Source organism: Eretmochelys imbricata, chromosome 11, assembly GCF_965152235.1.
Source record: "Eretmochelys imbricata isolate rEreImb1 chromosome 11, rEreImb1.hap1, whole genome shotgun sequence".
Lineage (NCBI taxonomy): Eukaryota > Metazoa > Chordata > Testudines > Cheloniidae > Eretmochelys > Eretmochelys imbricata.
Genome location: NC_135582.1, coordinates 6,623,731 through 6,649,355, shown reverse-complemented (window position 1 = coordinate 6,649,355; position 25,625 = coordinate 6,623,731). Strand labels below are relative to the sequence as shown.

At 43.2% G+C, this 25,625-nt stretch overlaps 1 protein-coding gene across 1 annotated transcript in view; it reads left to right on the top strand.

The window, feature by feature from the left end:
• The window catches only part of CNTNAP5 (contactin associated protein family member 5), a 414,256-nt gene that overhangs the window by 198,925 nt on the left and 189,706 nt on the right, over positions 1–25,625 (top strand). The window contains exons 5-7 of the mRNA XM_077829822.1: positions 4,896–5,099; positions 8,874–9,058; positions 18,095–18,238. Of these exons, the coding sequence (XP_077685948.1) occupies positions 4,896–5,099; positions 8,874–9,058; positions 18,095–18,238 (533 nt within the window). The remainder of the gene's footprint in view (positions 1–4,895; positions 5,100–8,873; positions 9,059–18,094; positions 18,239–25,625) is intronic.

Below are 25,625 nucleotides of genomic sequence, written 5' to 3'. Positions count from 1 at the left end.
TACTTTAATCTGTCTATCATACTGTGCTAATTTTTATCAGCCTTTTATAGGGGTGATGGAGGAGTCTGAAAATTTAGAGATACAAAAGACCCTGATATCCTTAGGGGGAAGTGAAGAATTATTCTCTACATTGTATTTTGGCTAGACTGGATCTCCCGTGTTTCTTCTGAGCCTTCTAAAATTCCTGATCTTTGACCTTTTACTAGAAATTTATTCCATACATACCTTGTATCTAACAGAAAAACTGAAGACATCATCTTTAGAGGGGTATTTTTCAGGTGCTGTAAAGTGTCTGTGTTTGACCTGAGATGGATCTTGCCATGTTTAAATAGAAGCCAATGATTTGTTGTCATGCAAACTGCTAGTAATGACTTTCGGATGTCAGAGTGTTAGCATTTATATGTCATGTTCTTGTTTCATTCAGGGATCTTTGTTCCCCCCAGAGAGGCAAAGCTCTGCAATAACAGGTTTTTTTCATGATGCTGTCAGTGCGGGGCATGGATCAGTGTCTACTTCACACTCCCCATCAGTACAGGGCCCGAGCCAGGGAAACTAATGATCCAGCTAAGGATTCAGTGATGAATCCTCGTCATGTGCTACCCGAGGCACATTGCGCATACGCTAAGAAGAAGATGGGTGGTATCGTAAAGCATGTGTGATGCTGTTGCCTAGTGGAAAACTGAAAGTGGCCAGTGATGCATGACCCTCATAAGGTTTAGGTGTTTGGTTCAGTTGGGATAAGTATCTAAAAGTTTGGATGCTTATCTGGATATCTCTTATTGACATCTGGTCCCAAGTCCTGTTCTAACTTGGGCTCCTGCCGTGCTCCTGTTTTAGTGAGTTACAGGAGCATAAATAAAGAGCAGAATTCGGTGCTCTAAGTTGCAAAATACATCCGAAATCTAATATACGGTAGCTTTCTGTGACCGGCTTAGTCCCTTTAAGGGCAGTAGGAGCTAGGGGCCAGCCCACCGCTATCCTGTAGTCCTGGCCCTTTAAGATTTTTGGGGCGGTCTTATAGACACAAGGACCTAAGAAATAGGAGATATTGGTAGAGATGAAGCAGTTCTGGGAATAAGTAGTGTTTGCAGGGGGTGGGTGGGCAGAGGAGAACCTGTTGTTGTTTCTTTAAAGGCTGGGACCAGGAGTCTTACAGAGAGGGCGGGACAAAACTCCTTCTCTCCCAGCCAATTGGTTTGAGATCTGGCAAGGGGACCAGCATATATGCTGTCTCCTCCCTCATAGCAGTGGAGACTCCAACTGAAGAAGGTCTGCCTGCTAAGCCCTCCCAGTCTGAGCGTGAAAGGATTAATTGGGGGAAAAGGGTCAGCTGGGGAAGTAGCTGTTTGTGGTCTTGCTGGTGACCTAACCTACAGCCCAGCTTCCAGGAGGAAAGCAGGGGACCCCTGTCTTCTGAAGGGCATTAATAGCTGCCTGAATTACCCAGCTCTAGTTGGAGGGCTGAGGCTTCCTGAACAGGGGGAAGGAAACTTTCCTGGGACTCTTATATGGGCCCAAAGTGGGTGAGAACTTCAGAGACAAAAGAGTAGTTTGTACTCACTAAAGAAAGTTGTTAAACCAGACCACACAAAGTAATCTGGTCTGGGTAATTGACTGGAAGAACCCGAGTGGCCACTGAAGTCAGTGCCCTGCAGGGCCATGAGGGGCCACAAGGGATGCACTCTGGAGGCGACCACAGCATTCCCATTTCTTACAAGGTTTCCAGTGCTTCCTTTTGGTCCTTAACTCTCTGTAAAGCCCCATGTGAAGTTATGGTGCTATAGATGCACTAAATACCATGTTTCTGAGGTATCTTCTCAGTTGTCCCAAACCATGTTTGTTCTATGATTATTACAGCAATTAGAAACATTTAGCCAGATATCAGTGTGATATCAAACATGCTATCATGCTGACATCTAGAAGTCACTGGTGTCAGGGTGCATGACAACAAATCATTGGCTCCTTTGTGAGTTTTGTCATCATTTTTAAAGACAAACTCCTTAAAAGCTTGGTCTGAAGTTGCCCCACACTCCAGTTTATCTTGTCTAAAGAGGAACAAGCAGAGTTGTCCCTACTGGCCGAGCTGTGGTGACGTGGCTCCAAAAGGATGTGTTTGTGACAACTCAGTTAATCTGCCCATGTGGCCTGTTAACAGAGTGTAGAGTGGATGCTAAGATGGGTTATGAGAATTATAGACGCCTTACTCCTTTAAAAGCGTTCTGACATAGCATTGGAATGATACCTCCAGCCAAGGTCAGAAGCATGCTTGGTAAGATCATCATTGACATGCGGATACCCCTAGGAGGGAGGAATATTTATTTGAGGTAAGATTATGTTTATCTGGTTACACAAGTGGAGGGAGACATATCTAAGGTATACGCAAAAAGAAAAGGAGTACTTGTGGCACCTTAGAGACTAACCAATTTATTTGAGCATAAGCTTTTGTGAGCTACAGTTCACTTCATCGGATGCATACTGTGGAAAGTGTAGAAGATCTTTTTATATACACACAAAGCATGAAAAAATACCTCCTCCCACCCCACTCTCCTGCTGGTGATAGCTTATCTAAAGTGACCATTCTCCTTACAATGTGTATGATAATCAAGGTGGGCCATTTTCAGCTCAAATCCAGGGTTTAACATGAATGTCGGGGTGGCGTAGGAAAAAACAAGGGGAAATAGGTTACCTTGCATAATGACTTAGCCACTCCCAGTATCTATTCAAGCCTAAGTTAATTGTATCCAATTTGCAAATGAATTCCAATTCAACAGTTTCTCGCTGGAGTCTGGATTTGAAGTTTTTTTGTTTTAATATTGCAACCTTTAGGTCTGAGATCGAGTGACCAGAGAGATTGAAGTGTTCTCCGACTGGTTTATGAATGTTATAATTCTTGACATCTGATTTGTGTCCATTTATTCTTTTACTTAGAGACTGTCCAGTTTGACCAATGTACATGGGAGAGGGGCATTGCTGACACATGATGGCATATATCACATTGGTGGATGTGCAGGTGAAGGAGCCTCTGATAGTGTGGCTGGTGTTATTAGGCCCTGTGATGGTGTCCCCTGAATAGATATGTGGGCACAGTTGGCAACGGGCTTTGTTGCAAGGCTAGGTTCCTGGGTTAGTGGTTCTGTTGTGTGGTATGTGGTTGCTGGTGAGTATTTGCTTCAGGTTGGGGGGCTGTCTGTAGGCAAGGACTGGCCTGTCTCCCAAGATTTGTGAGAGTGTTGGGTCATCCTTCAGGATAGGTTTTGTTATCATACACACTTGATTATCATACACATTGTAAGGAGAGTGATCGCTTTAGATAAGCTATTACCAGCAGGAGCGTGGGGTGGGAGGAGGTATTTTTTCATGCTTTGTGTGTGTATAAAAAGACCTTCTACACTTTCCACAGTATGCATCTGATGAAGTGAGCTGTAGCTCACGAAAGCTTATGCTCAAATAAATTGGTTAGTCTCTTAGGTGCCACAAGTACTCCTTTTCTTTTTGCGAATACAGACTAACACGGCTGTTACTCTGAAACCTGTCATCTAAGGTATAGATACAGCTTCATAGAGTCTTTCGTAACATAGGGAAAACAGAACACCACTGGCCATCTCGTACAGCCCCCAACGAAAACCTCTCCAGCACATCATCAACGATCTACAACCTATCCTGGAAAACAATCCCTCACTCTCACAGACCTTGGGAGACAGGCCAGTCCTCGCTTACGGACAGCCCCCCAACCTGTAGCAAATACTCATGAGCAACTACACACCACACCACAGAAACATGAACCCAGGAACCAATCCCTATGACAAACCTCATTGCCTGCTCTGTCCCCATATCTACTCTAGCGACGCCATCAGCGGACCCAACCACATGAGTCACGCCATCAGGGACTCATTCACCTGCACATCTACTAATGTGATATATGCCTTCATGTGGCAATATCCCTCTGCCATGTACATTGGCCAAACCAGACAGTGTCTGTGTAAAAAAATAAATGGACACAAATCAGAGATCAGGGATGGGAACATGCAAAAGCCAGTAGGAGAACAGTTCAATCTCCCTAGACGTTCTGTAGCAGATTTAAAAGTAGCTATCCTTCAACCAAAAAACTTCAAAAACAGACTACAAAGAGAAACTGCAGAGCTACAATTCAGTTGCAAATTTAACACCATTAATTTGGGCTTGGAGAGGGAGTGGCTGGCTCACTACAAAAGCAACTTTCCCTCTCTTGGTATTGACACCTCCTCGTCAATTATTGGGAGTGGACTACATCCACCCTGACTGAATTGGCCCTGTCAACACTGGTTCTCCACTTGTAAGATAACTCCCTTCTCTTCATGTATGATGTTCCCTGCATCTGTAATTTTCACTCCATGCATCTGAAGAAGTGGGTTTTTTACCCATGAAAGCTTATGCCCAAATAAATCTGTTAGTCTTTAAGGTGCCACCGGACTGCTTGTTGTTTTTGTGGATACAGATTAACACAGCTACTCCCTGATAGGAAAAACTGGAACAGCAACTGGGACTGTGCATTTGAAGCAGTGGCTAGCTGTTCTGAATGTTTACATTTGTTTATATCTGTTCTTGGGATGTAAACAGTGGACAGGGCAGGACATGGCTTTGGTGGTGGTGGCATGTCTGGTATGATGAAAAAGCAGGCAGATGAAAAAAATCTTAACATAACAAAAGGTAATCATGAAAAGAGGGAAAAAATTACACAGGACTGATGGCCTAAATAAGAGAAGCTGATGGAAAGGGATAGTGGACTAAGTGTGGCATGGTGTGGTGGTTTCTATATTTCTCACGTTCTGAGTGCCCCCAACTCCCGGTGAAATCAAGAGAGACTTCAATGATAATCCACCTCTTTATGTTTTCATCTTCCTTCTTTTCCTCCTTAGAATCGGACATAGCAGATTTTGATGGCAGAAGTTCCCTCCTGTACAGATTCAATCAGAAAATGATGAGCACCTTCAAAGACGTGGTTTCCCTGAAGTTCAAGAGCATGCAGGGGGATGGAGTCTTATTTCACGGAGAGGGACAGCGCGGAGACTACATCACACTGGAGCTGCAGAAAGGGAAGCTCTCCTTGCACATTAACCTGGGTAGGAGCTGATATTTTTGTTCGTTACCATGAGAGTTGTTTTCCATTTCCTTTCATGATTTGTATTTCGGCAGCACTCCAAAGCCCCAACTGAGATCAGGCTCCATTGTACTCTGTGCTGTGCATACACACAGCAAAAGACAGTACCTGCCCCACACGTTTTGCCGTCTGAAGAGACAAGACAATGAGTGGGATGGGAAATAGAGAAGTGAAGTGACTTGCCTGCAGTCACACAGCAGCTCAGTGGCAGAGCCAAAAATAGAACCCACATCTCCTGAGTACTACACTACCTTTATTTTTCTAGCTGCAAATATTGTTGCCTGTTTGATCTACATCAGGCCTCGGGGGGGGATTCAGTTGGAATCTCAACTACAATTTCCTCTCTCTGTTTAGAGAATGATTCCTTTTTAAGTTCATCATTTCAGAGGAGGGATCTGTCGAAGCTCTGCAGGTAGCCATCCAGTCTTGTTTAGCATTTGGCTCACCGTTTCTGTGGCTTCTCTCCAGTAATAAGTCTAGGCTGGGTAGTTTCCATTCAGGATGCAAACGGGTCTTCCTTTCCCTGGAACAGAACCCCTCTTTGGATGAAGCATGCTAACCTCTGTGTTGTCATTGCTATATGTTCAGAAAAAGGAAAAGAAACCTAAGGGAAAATGTTGGCATGTGCTGGAAAGCAGAATTCGCCTGCATCAAAACAACAGCTTCAGATCAGTAGCACTAGAAAGCTGAGAAATATCCGACTGTTGCAGGGGAAAACTCCATCCCATCATCCTGCTTTTTAAACTTTCAATAAAATATGCACGGGCTTTGATTCTTTTCTTTATTTAAGGTGATTTTAAGACACCTTTGTGGTCTCTTGAGTCCTGTTACCAATTTGAACTCCTGGTGCAAATTAGAGCAACCTCAGCGCTGCTGTAGCTTATCTTTGCTTCCCAGGAGCCCAAGGAGATGTTCTGGCAGTCAAGGATTGCTGGAGATGAGGGAAGCCTTGTCCATGCCTCCTTTTACGCAAGACACACTGCCTCACACTGAGAGTGTGGAGGTTTGGATTAGGAGCCACTACAGTGACTCTGCACCTCTTGAGGGTCTCCTTATAGAGGTTAAAATGGCTTTAGGGCTGCTTTGCTGCATAGGCACTGTTGAAGTTCTGATTCCATCTCTGATTTTGTTCTAATTCATCTAGCAATAATGTTACTTAAATGTGAACTGCTTGTGTGGATCTGTGCTATTCTTTCTCAAAATGAAAAGCACCTGATACTAGCAACTGGTGTACCCAAAGGGTTCAGGAGTTGGAATCCGCTCCTCAAATGTAGGTGCTTCTCCAAAGCTCTTCAGAGGTGTTTGGTCTGCAAAGCTGACCAGGGCAAGCTTTCTAGGGAGATTTCTTGTATTTCTTTGTAGGGCTGAAGATGCCAGGAGAACAGCCTTTCTTGAAGTATTTTGGTGCTTTTTGCTTCTGGGCCTGGCTAGAGCCAGGCAGTGCTAAGGCATGGAGTCCCATCAGTGTGTGGTCAAGTTGGGTTTGAGGGATGAGGGACGGTTTGGCTCAGTTCTTCTTTTGTACAAAGCTGTTTGCGTTTCCCAAGTGGGTACGTCACATATAGATATGTCAGTGGGAGGAGGTACTAAAGCACCGCACAGCTGGATTTTATATGCCACAGGGCAGATCACTGAAGTGAACATACTCTCTGTACAATATTGGGGGGGAAATCCAAAACCCTTGGCCTTTCCTTTAGCAGAAGTCATAACTCCTGAGTAATTCAGCACAGGGACATCTATAGGTCAGAGAGAATATTTGCAAATCTGTTCCTTCTTTTAGCTGACTGCTCTCTGGCAGGGCTTCACTTCAGTGGCTCAGAATGTGAGTGGTTGATTTGATTTAAACCATGGAATAATAGTGAATAACCCTGTAGCCATTGAGTCATAGTTGTGGCTTAGTGCAATTTAATACTTGTGATTAAAACAGTGTGGTTCTGTATCAGGTAGGAACCTCCACGCACTGTCTCCTGGACCAGGAAAAAAGGGTTGTCCATACTAGTATGCTGACCCCTGCTGGAAGTGTTATCAGCGGGGCCAGAACGCAAACCCTCTTGATCTAAAAGCATGAACCCCTAATGCTTGTATTTTAACGCTCCCATACAGAAAACCACTAGAGGGGACAAAGGCATTGTGTTAATATGGGTTACTTTAGGTTCTGTTGCTCCAGATTTCCCAGCATCAGGATCACTGATGGTAGCAGTGGTGGGACCAATTGTGTAACCCTGCTCATAGTGTGGCTGCATGAGATGGATGCGTAAAATGCTGGAGGCCGGTGGTGCCACTTGTATGCTACAGTTCCCATTTTCGTTATTACCAGTGGAGCTGAATCCTGCGTAGCCAAGGTGGGAAGTTTTAGTAAAACTCCCTAGTGTAGACAAGGCCAGTGTAAAATGAGTCAGCATCTATTTCTCTTCTCAGCTTATGTCTGTGGGAGTTAGCAGAAGTTGTCCGACAATTAGAACAACCTGAAATCATTAAAACAAACCTGGTAAATAATTACTTTTTCCACAGCTCTTCGTTTGTTTTTACATAAACTCATTAATTGGCTTTGTACACAACTAATCTTTTTTCCTTGTTTTTTTAGGGTCACATTGATAATGCTATATTCCTGTTATTCATTATCTGTAAGCGTATAGTGCAATATGCATGCAAAAGATCCATTTCAGAATGAAGCTCTAAACGCTGGATTCTCTGACACCGTTGGTTTCTCGTCTCCCTTCAGAAAAAGCTCTACTTTTAATTTAGGAATAAGAGCGTGATACCATAGTTGGTTGCATTGCTGTGAGATATCACGTCTGTTTACTCTGGGACCTAAAATAGAGCTTTCATGAGCCACAAAATTTGAATCTGGATTTTGACTACCACAAAGTGTGTGTGTCAGGGGAGGCAAGTTTTGGATCCAAGGTTTTCATCTTATACACAGCTTGACTAATCATTTTGAAATGTGCATCCTTCCATTTCCACTGATGAATAGAAAAGAAAAGAATGCACAGTAGAGACCAGAAGCTCTGAAATCTTAAGTCAGGAACCTGGCTAGAAAACAGAAAAGCACTTAGCTCTTTGAGATCTGGGCCTGATTATTCCCTCACTGGAGTCGGACTCTGAACTCGGTTGCACTGTTGTGCAACTGGAGTTACTCCACAGACATCAAAGGAATGATCCCAGATTTTTTCTAGTGCAGTGGAGACTAAGATCTGGCCCTCTGTAAATATCTATTCTTGCTTAGATTTCCAGTGCCACGTGGTCTAAAATGTTTTCTCCAGGGAGGGTTAGGTACAATTTGTTGTTAAAATGGGGGAAAAAAAAAAGTGATGACTGAAATATCAAGAGTAATTAGACTGTATGTTTGTGGAAATCCACAGTTGTGCTACATCTGTTCCTTTAATGGGTGGCAGATTTTTGTGTAAGCCAGATGGCGTTCTTAAAATGTTAGGGTCTCTGCTGCACTTCAGACCTGAGTAACAGGCAACAGAACAGGTTTGGCAGTGCTGCCATGTATGACGACTTATGCAGCAACCTGGGAAAATCCCCCTCCGTATTCCTGACCAGGGCATTGGGGCAGCTGAAGAAGAGACTGTCCCCAAAGAATCCAAGCCAGGTTGACCCTGGGCCCTGTTTCTCTTGGGGCAGGACACTAGATATCTCGTTAGTAGCACACAGACGCAGAAGCCTTAATGCTTCCGTTCAGAAGTCCAGGGCTCGCTATAGTGTCCTCTGTCTGCGTCTGCCCCTGCAGGAGATTCCAAGCTGCGTTTCAGTACCAGCCACACGTCAGTCACCCTGGGCAGCCTCCTGGATGATCAGCACTGGCATTCGGTTCTCATCGAGCGATTCAACAAGCAAGTGAACTTCACGGTGGACAAGCACACTCAGCATTTCCGAACCAAGGGGGATTCGGATCACCTGGACATTGATTATGAGGTGTGTTGAGTCTTTTGGGGTTATATCTTTGGAGACAGGTATGAGCTCGGCAAATGTTCAGTTTTGTCAGCAGTAGGGATCTCTCTCTAACCTGTTTCCCTTCTCCCCTAAAACTCCTTTCGTGGTTAACCAGCCTGAGTCATGGCACTTCCTCTGCGTGTCTGATGCTCTAGGGACATGGCCCGTCTCTGGGCAAGCAGAGTTGGAATGTACGTCAGCCCACGTGCTCGTTTGGGACTCAGAAGGCACAGCCTTCCACGCTGGAAAGGTCGTGCTGCGGCAGAATCCCGAGGAGGAATTCCTGCGGATTCAGAGGGAGTGTGTGCTGCAATGGCAACTCTACAACTGTTTTAATGGTTGTGTCACACACTCGCCATGCACATGAGTAGCTCTGGTGGCCACGGTAGAGAGAACATGGTCCTGTCCTTAACTCATCCCTACATAGCCCAGCCAGAATGCAGCTGCCTCCAGCACAGAGATGAAAGGTGACTAGAAAGCCTCTTCCCTCTAGGGAGGAGTGGTATAGGTGATCCCTACTTCACCAGTGCTTCCTTGAGCTGAACGAGGGAGAAAAATCCTCCCCAGCAGGAAACCTGGTTCAGAGGCCAGGCCAGCAAGGGGAGGTGTATTTCACCCTCCCCGCTCCTCGGGTCAGCCCTGTACTCTCTGAAAAGTGCATGCAAAGCCTTTTAGAACTGTTGTCTCATCAAGTGTATGTTTAGCTATTTCCTGATTATAACCACAATGCTCCCATTTCCCACCCCCACTTGAGTGTTTCCTGTGTTCCTTTTCATCATGCTGTTCCTGATGAGCAAGTTCCAGGACCGTGCAGAGCATGGTGTTGTGTTTGCACAGCCAGAGCCGTCATCCTTATTTGAATGTACTACGCTGGCATCGCTCACTGTTGTGCAATCAAAGTCTTCTTGTCTGCACTTCGGATTCTTTTCTCTTTAAAGGATCCACTCCCAGCGTGTCCTGAGTGCAGAAACCAGATGGCTTAACAGCAGCACTTATGCACATGCAGGTGCCTAGCGCCTCAGGGTTTCCATTTGTCAGTTACCCCAATGTTCTAGCCAAATTGTTAGACACTCCTTCCCTTTCTGTCATTGCCTGGTGCAGAGAGGAAGAGAGACATTTGTGCTCACTGGCACTAATTAATAATTCTCCTGCACCCAGCCAGATGCCAGTGTCACTGCTTTCATTAAATCCTGTCTCAAAGTTCATATTTTACCAGGTAAAATCCTGACTCCTTTAGCGTTGACGGTAGTTTTGCCGTTGACTTCAGTGGGGCCAGGATTTCATCCACTGGTCTCATGCCCTTATCTTTGGTGGTGATGTAGCTGTTTGGGAAGTTGACATAAGAACAGCATAGATGGCGGTGTGTTCTTTCATTCCCATTAGGATATGCCTTGGGATTTTGTTCAGGAAAAGGAGACTTTCAGGTTAATTCTGATGGTCTCATTACTAGCAAACTGGTGAACCAGCAACATATTGCCATGGTTGCTTAGATTGCAGGTAGCTCTCAAGTATGGATGGGCCAGCTCTTGAGATGTACTTTGGTGTCATTGCAGCTTTCTGGCTTATTCCTAATAAAAATAAATGTTCTGGTATTCTTCTGTAGTGATTTAAGCCATGGCAATAACAGAAATGCAGGCCTTGCTGTTTAGAACCTCAGAACAGCATTGTACGTGTTCTAAGAGATTACAAAAAGATTTGGATTCTTCTACTCTGTGAAAGATGGGACACGATCTACTTTTGGGAAACTCACAAGTAGATTCATTTAGCAACAGATCCTAATCAAATCCATGCTTCTTTGTAAATAATGTTGCATTATTATATATTAATATTTAATATTCCAGTCACACTCAGAGACCCCAGTCAGGAGCAGGGTCTCGTTTTGTTATGTGCGGTACAAACATATACAAATACAAGTTCTGTGCTTCAAAGAGCTTAAGATCTAAGAAGACAAGTGACATATGACAGCTAGTGGGAAGAGGGACCTAGTCAAATGAATACAAAGTTTTAGGTACACAATACACTTTAAAAAAAAGTTATAAATAGATAAAATATTGGTCTGATTCTTAAAACTGGTAAGATCCTACAGCTTTCATTGACTTTGTTGAGATTTATATTGTGGTAGTGTCAAGAGACTCCTGCAGAAACTGGTGGTTCATAAGAATGGCCATACTGGGGCAAACCAATGGTCCATCTTGCCCAGTATTCTGTTTTCTGACAGTGGCAAGTGCCAGATGCTTCAGAGAGAATCAAGAAAACAAGGCCATTATTAAATGATCCATCACCTATTGTCCAGTCCCAACATCTATGCAGATATTTAGGGACATCCGGAGCACGGAGTTACGTCTTTGACTATCTTGGCTAATAGCCGTTGATGGACCTATCCTCCATGAATTTATCTATTTTTTTTTGGAACCCAGTTATACTTTTGGCCTTCACATCATCCCTTGGCAATGAGATTCCCACACTGACTGTTGCATTTTGTGAAGAAGTACTTCCTTTTTTTGTTTTAAACCTGATGCCTATTAATTTCATCGTGTGCCCCCTGCTTCTTGTGTTATGTGAAAGAGTGAATGACACTTCCCTATTCACTTTTTCCACATAACTCATGGTTTTATAGACTTTTATCATATCCTCCTTTAGTAATCTCTTTTCTAAGGTGAACAGTCCCAGTCTTTTTAATCTCTCCTCATATGGAAGGTGTCTCATACCCCTGATAATTTTTCTTGTCCTTCTCTGCACCTTTTCCAATTCTAATATACCTTTTTTAAAATGGGGTGACCAGAACTGCAGGCACTGTTGAAGGTGTGGATGTACCATGGATTATATAGTGACATTATGATATTTTCTGTCTTATTGTCTACCCCTTTCCTAATGACAGGTTTCAGAGTAACAGCCGTGTTAGTCTGTATTCGCAAAAAGAAAAGGAGGACTTGTGGCACCTTAGAGACTAACCAATTTATTTGAGCATGAGCTTTCGTGAGCTACAGCTCACTTCATCGGATGCATCTGTAGCTCACGAAAGCTCATGCTCAAATAAATTGGTTAGTCTCTAAGGTGCCACAAGTACTCCCTTTCCTAATGGTTCCTAACTCATTAAGTGGATGTTTTCAGAGAATTATCTACAATGTCTGCTAGATCTTTCTTGAGTGTAACAGCTAATTTAGACCCCATCATTTTGTATGCATAGATGGGATTATGTTTTTCAATATGCATTACTTTGCACTTATTCACATTGGCATTTCATCTGCCATTTTGTTTCCCTACCACCCAGTTTTGTGAGATCCCTTTGTAACTTTTTGCAGGCAGCTTTGCACTTAGCTATCTTGAGTAATTTTTTTTTCGTCTGCAATTTTTCCACCTCACTGTTCACTGCCTTTTCTACTTCATGTATGAATATGTTAAGCAGCACAGGTCCCAGTACGGATCCTTGGGGACCCCACCATTTTCCTCTCTCTAATCTGAAAACTGACCATTTATTCCTACCCTTTGTTTCCTGTATTTTAACCAGTTACTGATCCATGTGAGAACCTTCCCACTTATCTCATGCCTACTTACTTCACTTAAGAGCCTTTGGTGGGGGACCTTGTCAAAGGCTTTCTGAAAGTCAAGACGCACTATATCAACTGGATCACCTTTGTTCACATGCTTGCTGACTCCCTCAAATAATTCTAATAGATTGCTGAGGCATGATTTCCCTTTACAAAAGCTGTGTTGACAGTTCCCCAATATACCATGTTCATCTTTGTTTCTGATAATTCTGGTCTTTACTATAGTTTCAACCATTTTGCCTAGCACTGAAGTTAGGTTTACTGGCCTGTACTTTCTAGGATTGCCTCTGGAATCTTTTTTTAAAAATTGGCATTACATTAGCTATCCTTCAGTCATTTGGTACAGAGGCTGATTTAAGCAATAGGTTACATACCTCAGTTAAAAGAAAAGGAGTACTTGTGGCACCTTAGAGACTAACCAATTTATTTGAGCATAAGCTTTCGTGAGCTACAGCTCACTTCATCGAAAGCTTATGCTCAAATAAATTGGTTAGTCTCTAAGGTGCCACAAGTACTCCTTTTCTTTTTGCGAATACAGACTAACATGGCTGTTACTCTGATACCTCAGTTAGTAGTTCTGTAATTTCACATTTGAGTTCCTTCAGAACTCTTGAATTAACGCCATCTGGTCCTGGTGACTTACCAATTTTTAATTTATCAGTTTCTTCCAAAACTTTCTCTATTGATGCCTCAATCTGGGACAGTTGCTCAGATTTGTCACCTAAAAGAATGGCTCAGGTGTGGGAATCCCCCTGACATCCTCCGCCTTGAAGATGATGCACAGAATTCATTTAGCTTCTCCGCAAATGTTAGTCTTCCTTGAGTGCTCCTTTAGCACCTTGAGCATTGCACGTGGCCCTGTCGAATTTCAGAGCGAGGAATTTGTATGTCCTCCGAACTTCTGGAAATCTAGCTATGAGTCTTCACCATCCTGCTCCTCAAGCTTTCATCAATTTGTTGATTTCTTATATGCTTTACAACAGTGGGACTGAGGAGGTGCTTGAAGCAGAGAATCATGGCTAGAATTGGGTTACAATTTTTGAACAAAAGTTTTTTTTAAGTGTAAAATGGCCCTTTTAAAAAAGAAATAATTATTATTTTTGTGAATAACTTTGTGAACATTTTATTTTCTGAAATTTTCCAGATATTTTTTTCAGAACTGATGAAAAACACCATACACAATGTTTTTTTTTTTTTTTAATTTCTTTAAACAATTTAATTTAAACAATGTAAAAGTCTAATTGTCTTTGCAGGGTGCTTTCAGATCCTTGTAGACTAAGTGTAAATAATTATCATTCTTTGACGTATGTGTGTGACGGAGAGGGGATTTAGAGAAAACCAGCAAAAATGAGTAGCAGAGTGTGCGGGAATGACTCATGAGGAAAGACTAAAAGAACAAAACATTGTTTGGATAAACCACTACTAGGGGTGGTAGGAACAAGATTAATTTCTGGAAGCATTTGAACCATGTAGGACCCTCCATACGAGGAGATGAAAACAGGTATGGTAAGTGGTTATAACTTGGAGTTAAGAAATGCAATTTAAGAAAAGGAAAATGTGGGCTGGATTGTGAAGCTGAAGACAATGCAGTCTAATGGAAGGTTTTTTTCAGCAAATTTAGGGGATTAAAGGCCTCGCTAAATGTAATACAACCATGAGTTTGGTAATTAAAATTATTACTGATCACTAAGGAGATATGTTGTCTCAATAATTCAGCACTGTAATTTATATTGATTTCTGCTTTTTGTAGAAAATTCTTAAGCAGGAGACTTAAAAGAACAGAAAATGAAAGAAAAATGAGGATGATTTCAAGTGATTTCATCAAGAAAAATGATTCTCAGCGACAAAAAGCATTGCTGTTGCATAACCCTTCACGCCAATAACAAACTTGCAAGTGATGCAGAGTTGAAAACTATTTCACGTTTTATTGCCTGGTGTAATTATCAATCAATACAACCAAGGCTCAAGTTGATGAATAAAATAAAAAGTGAAATAGTTTTCAACTCTGCATCACTTGCAAGTTTGTTATTGGCGTGAAGGGTTATGCAACAGCAATGCTTTTTGTAGCTGAGAATCATTTTTCTTGATGATGAAATCACTTGAAATCACCCTCATTTTTAAGGTCAGGCTTGACAAAGCCCTGGCTGGGATGATTTAGTTGGGAATTGGTCCTGCTTTGAGCAGGGGGTTGGACGAGATGACCTCCTGAGGTCCCTTCCAACCCTGATATTCTATGATTTACAAAGCTGTGCTCAAGGTTTTATCCATCTTCCATTTACTTTTATGCCTAGTCTAACCTGGCTTTTTTTTTTTTTTTAATACCACTCCCCCCGAAAATCCCACAGTTGCAACGACTGGTACACCCCAGCCTTGGGAGCACTGCTGAACTCACTAGTATAGACACGGCTCCAGTGGCCACCGAAATTCGTACCACTGTCATGTAGGCTACGTGTGTACAGCAATTAGACCGCAGCCCATGTATCTGAACTAATTTTGACCTAGTGAAGCCATGGCAGCAGAGGTTGCAGCTACTTGAGTGGCTTCGTTACTGTTGTTCAATGCTAGGTAGGTCAGAGGTAGCTCGGCTACATCTCCACATGCTGTAGATGTGCCTGTGGAGGTTGAATGTAGACGTGGCACAATGACCAAGCTCTCGCTCCAGCCAGTGCGGTGCTATGGGTATACAAGACACAGACGTATAAACGCTTGTGGCTGCAGAAGCCTTATCTACGCTATCATATTTCCATTGCTGCTGGCGCTGGTAGTAGCAGTGGGAATTTCACTGAAAATGGGTCAGCACAGAGTAGACAAAGCCTTAAGGGGTGTCCCCACTTAAAAATTAGCCACAAGGCTTTGAAAATTAGCCAGAGGTTTGGGTTGGGATTTTCCTAAGAGCCAAAGGGAGTTACGTATCCAAGGATTCTGGGCACCTTATTCCCCTGGACTCCTTTGAAAATCTCAAACGAAGACCATATCCGTACTACGTGTGCCAAGAGGCACAGCCGCAGTGCTGTAGCTTGGCTTCTGTAGCACCATAGCTTAGATGCTAACTACTGCATCAGTGTAGTTAATTCACATTCCTGAGTGGCGGTAGGTAGGTCAACAGAAAAATTCTCCCATCAACTAGCCAGGTCTGCACCAGTGGCTAGATCAGTTTTAGCTATGATGCTGAGTGCTGTAGATACGTCCGCCTAACCTGTAAGTATAGACCAGGCCTTAAAACATTCCACCCTACATTCAAGTGTGTGTGTCCACCATTAACAGATGACAGATCCCTGCTAACATGTCAATTACATGTATTGCTCCCTTGAGAACAGCATTTCCTTTCAAACTTAGGCCTAGTTTACACTTAAAAGTTAGGTCAACATAGCTATGGCAGTCGGGGATGTCAAAAATCGACACCACTGTGCACTGGAGCTATGCCCACCTAATCCCCCGGTTTAGATGCAGCTAGGTCGACAGAACACTGCTTCCGTCAACCTAGCTCCCATCGCTTGGTGAAGTGATGTTTCTCCAGTGATGAAAAACCCATTCTGAAGTCTGCATCTACGCTGTGGAGTTCTGCCGACGCAGCTAAAGTGCCATCGTTGTGCTGCTGAAACCTTTGGAACAGGGTCTGCTGCCTGCTGCACAATTGGAGAAGATGCAAGGCCTGGCCTACCTTCCATGTCTTCTCAAGAAAAACCAAGATGTTCCTCCAGGCCTTCTAACCCAGCCCCCACTCCCTTCCTCAGAGACCACTGCAGGAGACCCTCTCTCCTGGCAGCTTCACTCTGTAGCTTCCCTTCCTAGGGCTGCCCTCACTGAAACTCCCTCTGACCCTTTATAGCCCAGGAGCAGCCCTGCCCCCTCCATTGGCTCAACTAGGAGGACCCGCTCGAGCACAGGGGAGCTGGACCTACTTTAAGCACAGGAACGACCCACCCTGTCACATCCCTGTAGTATAGATATAGCCTTAGATAAGTTATAAATCAATCCATGGCTTTTGGTAACTGCTCCTAGATACTCAGGCACTGCAGCGCTCTCGGTCTGAGTTTTCTGCCTAATGTAACCCTCAGCAACCTAATGCTAATACTCCTCTACTCTATTAATTATCTCCTCTACTCAGGTATCTCTAAAGCAACATAGGGGGGTATTTTATCTAAAAGAGCTTTTTCTTTTTTTTTTTTTTTTTTTTGGTTTTGTTTTAATGTATAATCTGCAACACTTTACAATTCAAATACACTGCTCAACCCAGGTGCAGTGAATTTTCACTCTAAGTTGTCATGTTGACGTACAATAAACACATTGTTTTTACTAACAGATGGGTGATATTGGTGTGCCGCTGCCCTCTGTTGGATGGAATCAGAACTACTTAATTATATCACGTAGCCTGTATAGCTAAGGTGAAACGGGGAATCTCCTTTAGCTGATGGGGCAGGGCCCGTGCTGTTTTGGAGCAGAAAGATCTGAGTTCTATCCCTCCTGCTGTTGTGAAGTTCCAAGCTGCCCTTGCAAGCAGCATGGTGATAACAGTGAAGTCGTAGGTGGCCACGGTTTGGATACAGTCTTATCAAAATTTCACTTAAGAAGGCCCCTCGGTGTTGCCTGACAGAGGGTGTTCTATGGCTACCTTCCATTGTCAGTGAAAAGGCCTTTTGCAGCTTAGCCCCCATCAACAGGTAACATCAGAGACATCCTGATGTTTTTTATTCTATCAAATGATTGGAACTGGATATTGTATGCATCACAATGCTGGCAGTTTAGTGTCCCCCTCTGTATTCTGAAATGGTTTAGTCACCAATTGTGCTGATTGTTAATAGAAATCATCTGGTGTCTCTACTTTAATATGAAGGCAATGTGATTTAACACGGGGTCATTTTCTCCCAGAAGAGCTGTCCTGGCACTCCATGCAGTGCAGAATGCTGGTGTGTCTGCACTTTTCACGGGGGAATGTTCCTAGCAACCTCACCAGGGGTCGAACACAAGCAGTCCCTTAATGAACAGAGCTTCACAACATCATCCTAAAGTATTATTGTCTACGTTGAACAGAGGGGAGAGTTCTCTAAATCACAGTGCCCTAAACCTGCCCCCAACTAGCCCTTATTTATTGTTTGCATTTGCTATCTCCACCAATTGCCATGAGGATTATTAGAGGTCCCAACTGAAATCAAAGCCCTACTGTACTAGGGGCTGTATATGCACATAGTGAGAGTTTAGAGTCCAAGTACACAGCAGACAAAGGATGAGAGTGGAAACAGAGAGGTGAAATGACTTGCTCAAGGTTAAATTGTAGGTCAGTGTCAGATCCAGGAAGAGAATACAGGGCACCTTAGTCCCACTTCCATACCCTAACCACTGAGCCATGCTCTAGCCTTCCTTGCCTGATCCTGTGTATGTAACTTTAGCGCCTCTCTCGATACACTTCACTTATTCCTTTCCCCTACATTTTGGAGTTGCAACTGAGTGTTGTCTTTGTTCTTTCCCAAAGCTCAGTTTCGGGGGGATCCCAGTCCCAGGAAAGCCAGGAACCTTCCTGAAGAAAAATTTCCTTGGATGCATCGAGAACCTATATTACAATGGAGTCAATATAATTGACCTGGCAAAAAGGCGTAAACCTCAGATCTACACTGTGGTGAGAATCAGATGTGTCTGTTTTTCTTCTTTGATTCATCACTTCCTTCCAGTCCCAGCTATTGACAAGTGCTGTCCCTTCTGCCAAATGATTGCAGCTTAGATTAGACCCTTATGTGTATAATTAGTTAAAAGGATATTCGCCTAGCCTGCTGCAACACCAAGAGAGCTGTTCAAAGGTACATGCACAAATTAGCTGTCTTTACTCATTTCCAGCTATACTTGAATCTGGGGAAGCTGAGTTGGAGGAAACTTTTTACTCCTCCTCCAGTGAATTAAGTTTGGATCGAAGTCCCTGGGTCTCTCAAAAGATTCTCTTAGGCCATCTAAAGTAATAAAAGCAGTAGTCAGATTCTCATTCTCCTACTGACTTTGAATAAAACCTTATTCCCTGAGTAGTCTCGCTGCTATTCATTGTGAGAGGGTATCAAAATCTGGCCCACAGCTTGAGCTTACCTTGCTGGGGGGGAAATTGCCACACTTATTTTCAAATATGTTTCAATTCTTCACTCGTACCCCACCACCCCCATATATCCGAAATGTTGAGTTTTGGAAATTGTTGACAAATTCTGTAGCTGAGGCAATGAGGAAAAGAGACTGGCGGAAATGTCATCAAAATGTTTTTCTGGGGTATTTTTTTGATTGTTTTTATCTTGAAAGTCACAATTTTACTGAAATTTCAAAATGTGAAACATTTCAACTAGCTCTATTTATCTTATTCAAAAGGGCAAGGAACAGTAAAAGAAATATACATATTAGGAACATTGGACCTGCTGAGGAAGTGTCTCATGAATTTGCACATTCCAGAAAGAAACTGAGGGACCCTTAACTTCATAAGGAAAGAGAATGGTCCACTCTACTCTAGTGTTCAGGATTTTAAAAAAACACCATTGTGATTGTTTTTATATCCCGAGTGATTTACTCAGGCCGCATGTGTTGGAAGGTTGGACAATAATATTTCCTTGGAGAACTTCCCGCATATATTTTTAAAAATAGGGCCAAACACGGAGGCAAAACATTGACTTCTAAATGAACTTATGAGTGATGCAGCCCTAAGTATCAAAAGAGACACGTTAGTATGTTTTGTGCCGGCATTATGTACGTGTTGGATCAGTGATCTGGAAATCACACTTTTTACGCCCCTTTAAATTGCATGTCTAGAATACATGGCCAGGGTCCTACCCTCACAGCATTCCAACTTGCACTACATGGAGTCTTGGGTAAAAGTCTATTGTACATGTGTAGAAGTTGACATTGCTAAGCATATTCTTTCCAACAGTTTCAGCCCCCACATCCCCACAAGGCATTTTGATTTTCACAGGCACAATTCCTACCTCCTCCATGACTCAGGCGCTACAGGACCTCCACAATTCTCTCCTCACCGTAGGATTTCACTGACTCAGAGGATTTGGTTCTGAAACACTGAAAAGAGCTTCTGCCTTATCAAAGGTCTTATGGGACAAAAGGCCTGTACTCCAACTCAATCGTGGTCTTCAAGTGATGATTCCACATGCCCAGAGTGTCAGAAAGTCACTCTGAAATTTCTGTGACTTCCCCGAGTTGTGCTTGGGCTTTGCTTTATGTTGCTGTGCTTTGTGAGGTAGCGCTGAATGGGAAAACATGGTGAAGGGGAATGGCAAAGGCACACAATGAAGTATAGCACAAACTTTGGCTCTCCACTTCAAACAGTCCATTGTATACCTGAGTCCCTGTAAGTTTAACACCTGTGGAAACTATTCTGTACCGTGGTCCAAAAAGTTCTGCTCACAAATTTTCCTTTGCTTACCTTCTGCCCATCAGTCCACTTTGTCATTCAAGCTGTCAAAGCAACTGTATTAACAAAGTGTTTTTCCAAGGAACAAGGGAGTATGGCTCCTTCTATTCTATTTTCAGTAGAGACTCTGTTTAGTCCTGGAGGCAAATGACAAATTACTGTCTCCCAACTGACAGTCTAAACCCAGACCCACAAGTATTAAACTAGAAAAGTCATCATTCCTGACCAAAATGGCTTTTCCCTCCAAAATGGAGGCAGACTTGAATGGACAAGTCTCTGTTTTGTCATCTTCCATCTAGTATACAGTAGCAAAATGTAAATATGAACCAGAGGAAGTGAGCCAGTCTTGTGAGCAGTGGTACATCCATCAGCCTCTGGTTTTGTCACAATATGGGTCTTTTTTGAGCTGGGAAGAATGACAACACTTCAACTCCAAAGGCACAGACCTCTTGGTGAAAAAATAAAACCCTGCTCGATAAGAGGAATGGCCCCCCAAATGGCTACACCCAGTGCAAGGGAGAGAAAACGCAGACTGACAATATAAACCCTCCATTTAGACAGTATGCTTGGATGGTGCATTTTATTATCATTGCACTTGTCCTTTTCTGCAACTCATTTGTAGTCATTGGACATGCAATAAATGTCCTTCGGGAAAGGCCTGGAGACAATGAGGCAATCTGTCTCTTCTGAACTGGAATTTGCCTTTGGATTTCCCTGCCTGTCTTGTTCAACCTGTATCCGTTCTGCTTGGTCATCCCATGCAATGTTAGTGCCTTCTCTCCAGGGAGCTTTTTCTTTCCATGCTGGTAGATTTTCCTCTTCAGTCCTTGGCCTTGATAACCGTCGTATAGAGTCTTGGCATTCCATCTCTTAAATGTTCACTGGTTTGGGTTGGAAAGAGTTGTCAAACTTCCATAACCATCAGCACCACCACCACCACTTAGGGATGAAATCTCATGTTCACCAATCGTCCCTGGGTGGCTTTTACAAACACTTAAAAAAATCACTCGGTCTCTTAGAGAGCCTAATTGTAGCTGCTGGAGCAGGTTTTCTGCTCTGCCCCACTCCTTTTATGTTGCCCAGGCAGTAGAGACTGGCCAGCCCTGGGGAGTCTACAGCTGGTGTAAAGCTAGCTCCTGTGCAAGCCTCCCATCAGTTCTTGACCCACTTAGTGGAGAGCGGGTATGGAGAGAGCATGATGATAAGAACATAAGAACAGCCAGACTGGTTCAGACCAAAGGTCCATCCAGCCCAAGATCGTGTCTTCCGACAGTGGCCAATGCCAGGTGCTTCAGAGGGAATGAACAGAACAAGTCATCGTCTATTGAGCCATCCCCTGTTGCCCATTCCCAGCTTCTGGCAAACAGAGGCTAGGGACACCATCCCTGCCCATCCTGGATAATTGCCATTGTTGGACCTGACCTCCATAAACTTATCTAGTTCTTTTTTGAACCCAGTTACAATCTTGGCCTTCACAACATCCTCTGTCGAAGAGTTCCACAGGTGGTTGCACTCTGGCACTCCCGAGCTTGTAGATGGTCACTGAGGCACCATATCTAGCTAGTACAGATTAGAGGGCCGGCAGTGGGTCAGGAAGCTGTAACCATCCCTCATCTCTGCTGCATCCATCAGAAGTTGGACATAACAGAGCATCTGGCCTCCTGGTTCTACCCCATATCTGCCTAGTCTTAGGCTTTTGACCTACAGTTTAGCCTTTAGTGAGATCACCCAGACTTTCAGACCTGTGTGAAAGAGACCTCGAGTAGAACATGGAGGGGAAGTAGATGGGGAGTAGGAAAGAAGATTTCAGAAAAGACGCTTCTTGAGTTTCTTGGCACTGTGCCATTGTTCGTGTTCACTTAAAATAGGGACTGTTCCCCTTCCCATTCCCCAGGTTCATAAATATATTGATGTATTTTTTAAATAGCATAGAGAACCCCCAGCCTATTTGAGATCTAAGAGGAAAGTGTCAGACTTTTCCATTTCCTATTGTAAACCGGTGTAGTCAGCCCTCGTGTGCTTGAAATTCCATGTCAGCTTGCCATGCTGAATCTGGGAATGACAATTCAGCATAATGAGGGATGTGGTGACACACAAATGCATCACTGTGCTCCCTGGGGAAATAACCAATTGCCAGCATCAAAGAGTGAGGAGAAATGCCTAGTGACAGGAGAATGTAAACTAATAATTCATTCCTTTCCAAACATGCTATTGTGTTAAGTTGATTTGAGGCACTATCATCTTGAGAAGAATCTGCTTGTCTATACTCATGGTCTCCTTCTGCCTAATCACCATAATAAGCGTTTATTATTACCTCTTAAAATCAGGCCAGTCATTTCTAAATATCCCAAGTAGTGCTTACAGGTCAGAGAGTTGGAAAACAAACCATTTTTTAACTTGTACGCTGAGGAAAAATGTGCTGGAGCCATTGAGGGAAGTCAGACGTGGATCACCCCAATGCTTTCCCAGCTCTCAATTTTCCAGAGTGCACCATAACTTCTGCAGAGACAGGTGGGGCCATGGGGGAGAAATGCTGGAACTGCATCCTGGCCTACCACAAGACCCCCTGTGATGGATAGTTAGGCCGAGTCCAGTTCACTTTGGTTTTCCACTTCAATTTTTTCTTTCTTCATCACCTCTGCCCCTTTTTTCACAGCCCCTTCAAGCAGAATGTGACTTAAATGACATCTGAATCAAACTCTGAATCTCTGAATCAAACAGGTTCAAAATGAGGCTAAATGAGTCCATTAAGAACATAAGAAGGGCCATACTGGGTCAGACCAAAGGTCCGTCCAGCCCAGTAGCCTGTCTACCGACAGTGGCCAATGCCAGGTGCTCCAGAGGGAGTCAACCTAACAGGTAATGATCAAGTGATCTCTCTCCTGCCATCCATCTCCGCCCTCTGATAAACAGAGGCTAGGGACACCATTTCTTACCCATCCTGGTTAATAGCCATTAATGGACTTAACCTCCATGAATTTATCCAGTTCTCTTTTAAACCCTGTTATAGTCCTAGCCTTCATAACCTCCTCAGGCAAGGAGTTCCACAGGTTGACTGTGCGCTGAGTGAAGAACTTCTTCCTTTTATTTATTTTAAACCTGCTACCCATTAATTTCATTTGGTGGCCACTAGTTCTTATATGATGGGAACAAGTAAATAACTTTTCCTTATTCGCTTTCTCCACACCACTCATGATTCTATAGACCTCTATTATATCCCCCCTCAGTCTCCTTTTTTCCAAGCTGAAAAGTCCTAGCCTCTTTAATATCTCCTCATATGGGACCTGTTCCAACCCCCTAATCATTTTAGTTGCCCTTTTCTGAACCTTTTCTAATGCCAGTATGTCTTTTTTGAGATGAGGGGATCACATCTGTATGCAGTGTTTAAGATGTGGGCATACAATGGATTTATATAAGGGCAATAAGATATTCTCCATCTTATTCTCTATCCCTTTTTTAATGATTCCTATACATCCTGCTCCCTTTTTTGACTGATGCTGCACACTGCGTGGACGTCTTCAGAGAACTATCCATGAGGACTCCAAGATCTTTCTCCTGATTAGTTGTAGCTAAATTAGCCCCCATCATATCATAGAATATCAGGGTTGGAAGGGACTTCAGGAGGTCATCTAGTTCAAACCCCTGCTCAAAGCAGGACCAATCCCCAATTTTTGCCCCAGATTCCTAAATGGCCCCCGCAAGGATTGAACTCACATCCCTGGGTTTAGCAGGCCAATGCTCAAACCACTGAGCTATCCCTCCCAAAAAATTGTATGTATAGTTGGGGTTATTTTTTCCAATGTGCATTACTTTACATGATCCACATTAAATTTCATTTGCCACTTTGTTGCCCAATCACTTAGTTTTGTGAGATCTTTTTGAAGTTCTTCACAGTCTGCTTTGGTCTTAACTGTCTTGAGCAGTTTAGTATCATCTGCAAACTTTGACACCTTCCTGTTTACCCCTTTCTCCAGATCATTTATGAATAAGTTGAATAGGATTGGTCCTAGGACTGACCCTTGGGGAACACCACTAGTTACCCCCCTCCATTCTGAAAATCTACCATTTATTCCTACCCTTTGTTCCCTGTCTTTTAACCAGTTCTCAGTACATGAAAGGATCTTCCCTCTTGTCCCATGACAACTTAATTTACATAAGAGCCTTTGGTGAGGGACCTTGACAAAGGCTTTCTGGAAATCAAAGTACACTATGTCCACTGGATTCCCCTTGTCCACGTTTGTTGACTCCCTCAAAGAACTCCAATAGATTAGTAAGACATGATCTCCCTTTACAGAAACCATGTTGACTTTTGCGCAACAATTTATGTTCTTCCCTTACAGCTGTAGTTTCCAAACTGTGGATCACGAATCTGAAATAATAACCTTTCTTTCCTGTTTCCAACCGTCTTACACTTTAATGTCTCAGTAGCTCTTTATATATATATATATATATATATATATATATATATATGGCATGGCCTTTGGTCAGCTAGCAGAAGGGGTAGAGATCCTGCTGTGTACAACACTGTGATGTTTCTCAGGGCACCCCAGGGCTGTGATTCACCTTGTTGCCATTTTCCTCCAGCGTGAGGGAGCCTTGTGTGCCCAGCTGGGCGTGAGCTCCCTATCACTATCAGCCTGTCAGCCAATCAAGCACTCTCATCTGGCCTCTGCCAGCCCTGCTGGTTGACAATAGATGCACCCAGTTGCTGATTCCCTTCAAAGTATCCCCCTGTGGTTTCTGGCCCCTGATCTCTGAAATCCCAGCTCCTCCATTCCCAAAGGAACAGAGAAACCCAGTTTACCAGTTTCACCTTAGAGCACCACTCCTGTATGACACACAGAACTTGAATCCGATTATAGTAAAACAAAAGGAAATTTATTTTATAAATTTATTTTAAAAAAGAGCAGGGATTCAAATAGAAATCTGTGTGAGTGATGGAAACAAATGGTTACATTCACAATAAAATCATAACATGCACACAAGGACCTACGCTTATTAATAGTCACCTTTTCCGAGCAAATAAAGTAGATTCTCACTCCCAAGTTCAGTCTTTTGCAGCATTTGCTGGCCCCGGGGAGCCAGGGCCTGGTCTGTCATAAAGCATCCTTGCTCATCAAGATACTTCTTCAGTGAATGGATGTAGAGTGTCTTTCTCCACCCTGTGCTATACTGAATCTTTTTTCGGGGGGAGGGTCTTTATTTACAGATAGGACCATCCTCTTGCTGTCATATCATTCCTTTTCACTTCCAAGTGCTTTCAGTATTTATAGTTTATCTTTGATGGTTTTCCATTGACTTTTCAAGGTTATTGCAACAGTGGACAATAGCACAATGCATTGCATAATTAGCAAGGTGGAGGGGGTGACAACAGTGAGACATATAATTACCTGGTGACTCAATTTCATTCCAAGAATTTATAGTTATATTATTCCTTAAACATTACAGTATACACATCTCACAATGATTAAGAGTAGCAATAAGTTACAAGTTTTCAATAGAGACATCACCTGCTGCCCTTTATGGCTACATACCATGAAAGTGGTGTATTAGTTGTTACCATGATATTCAAGCAGTTAAGGATGCCAAAGCAAACCCCCATTCTGATTAAATG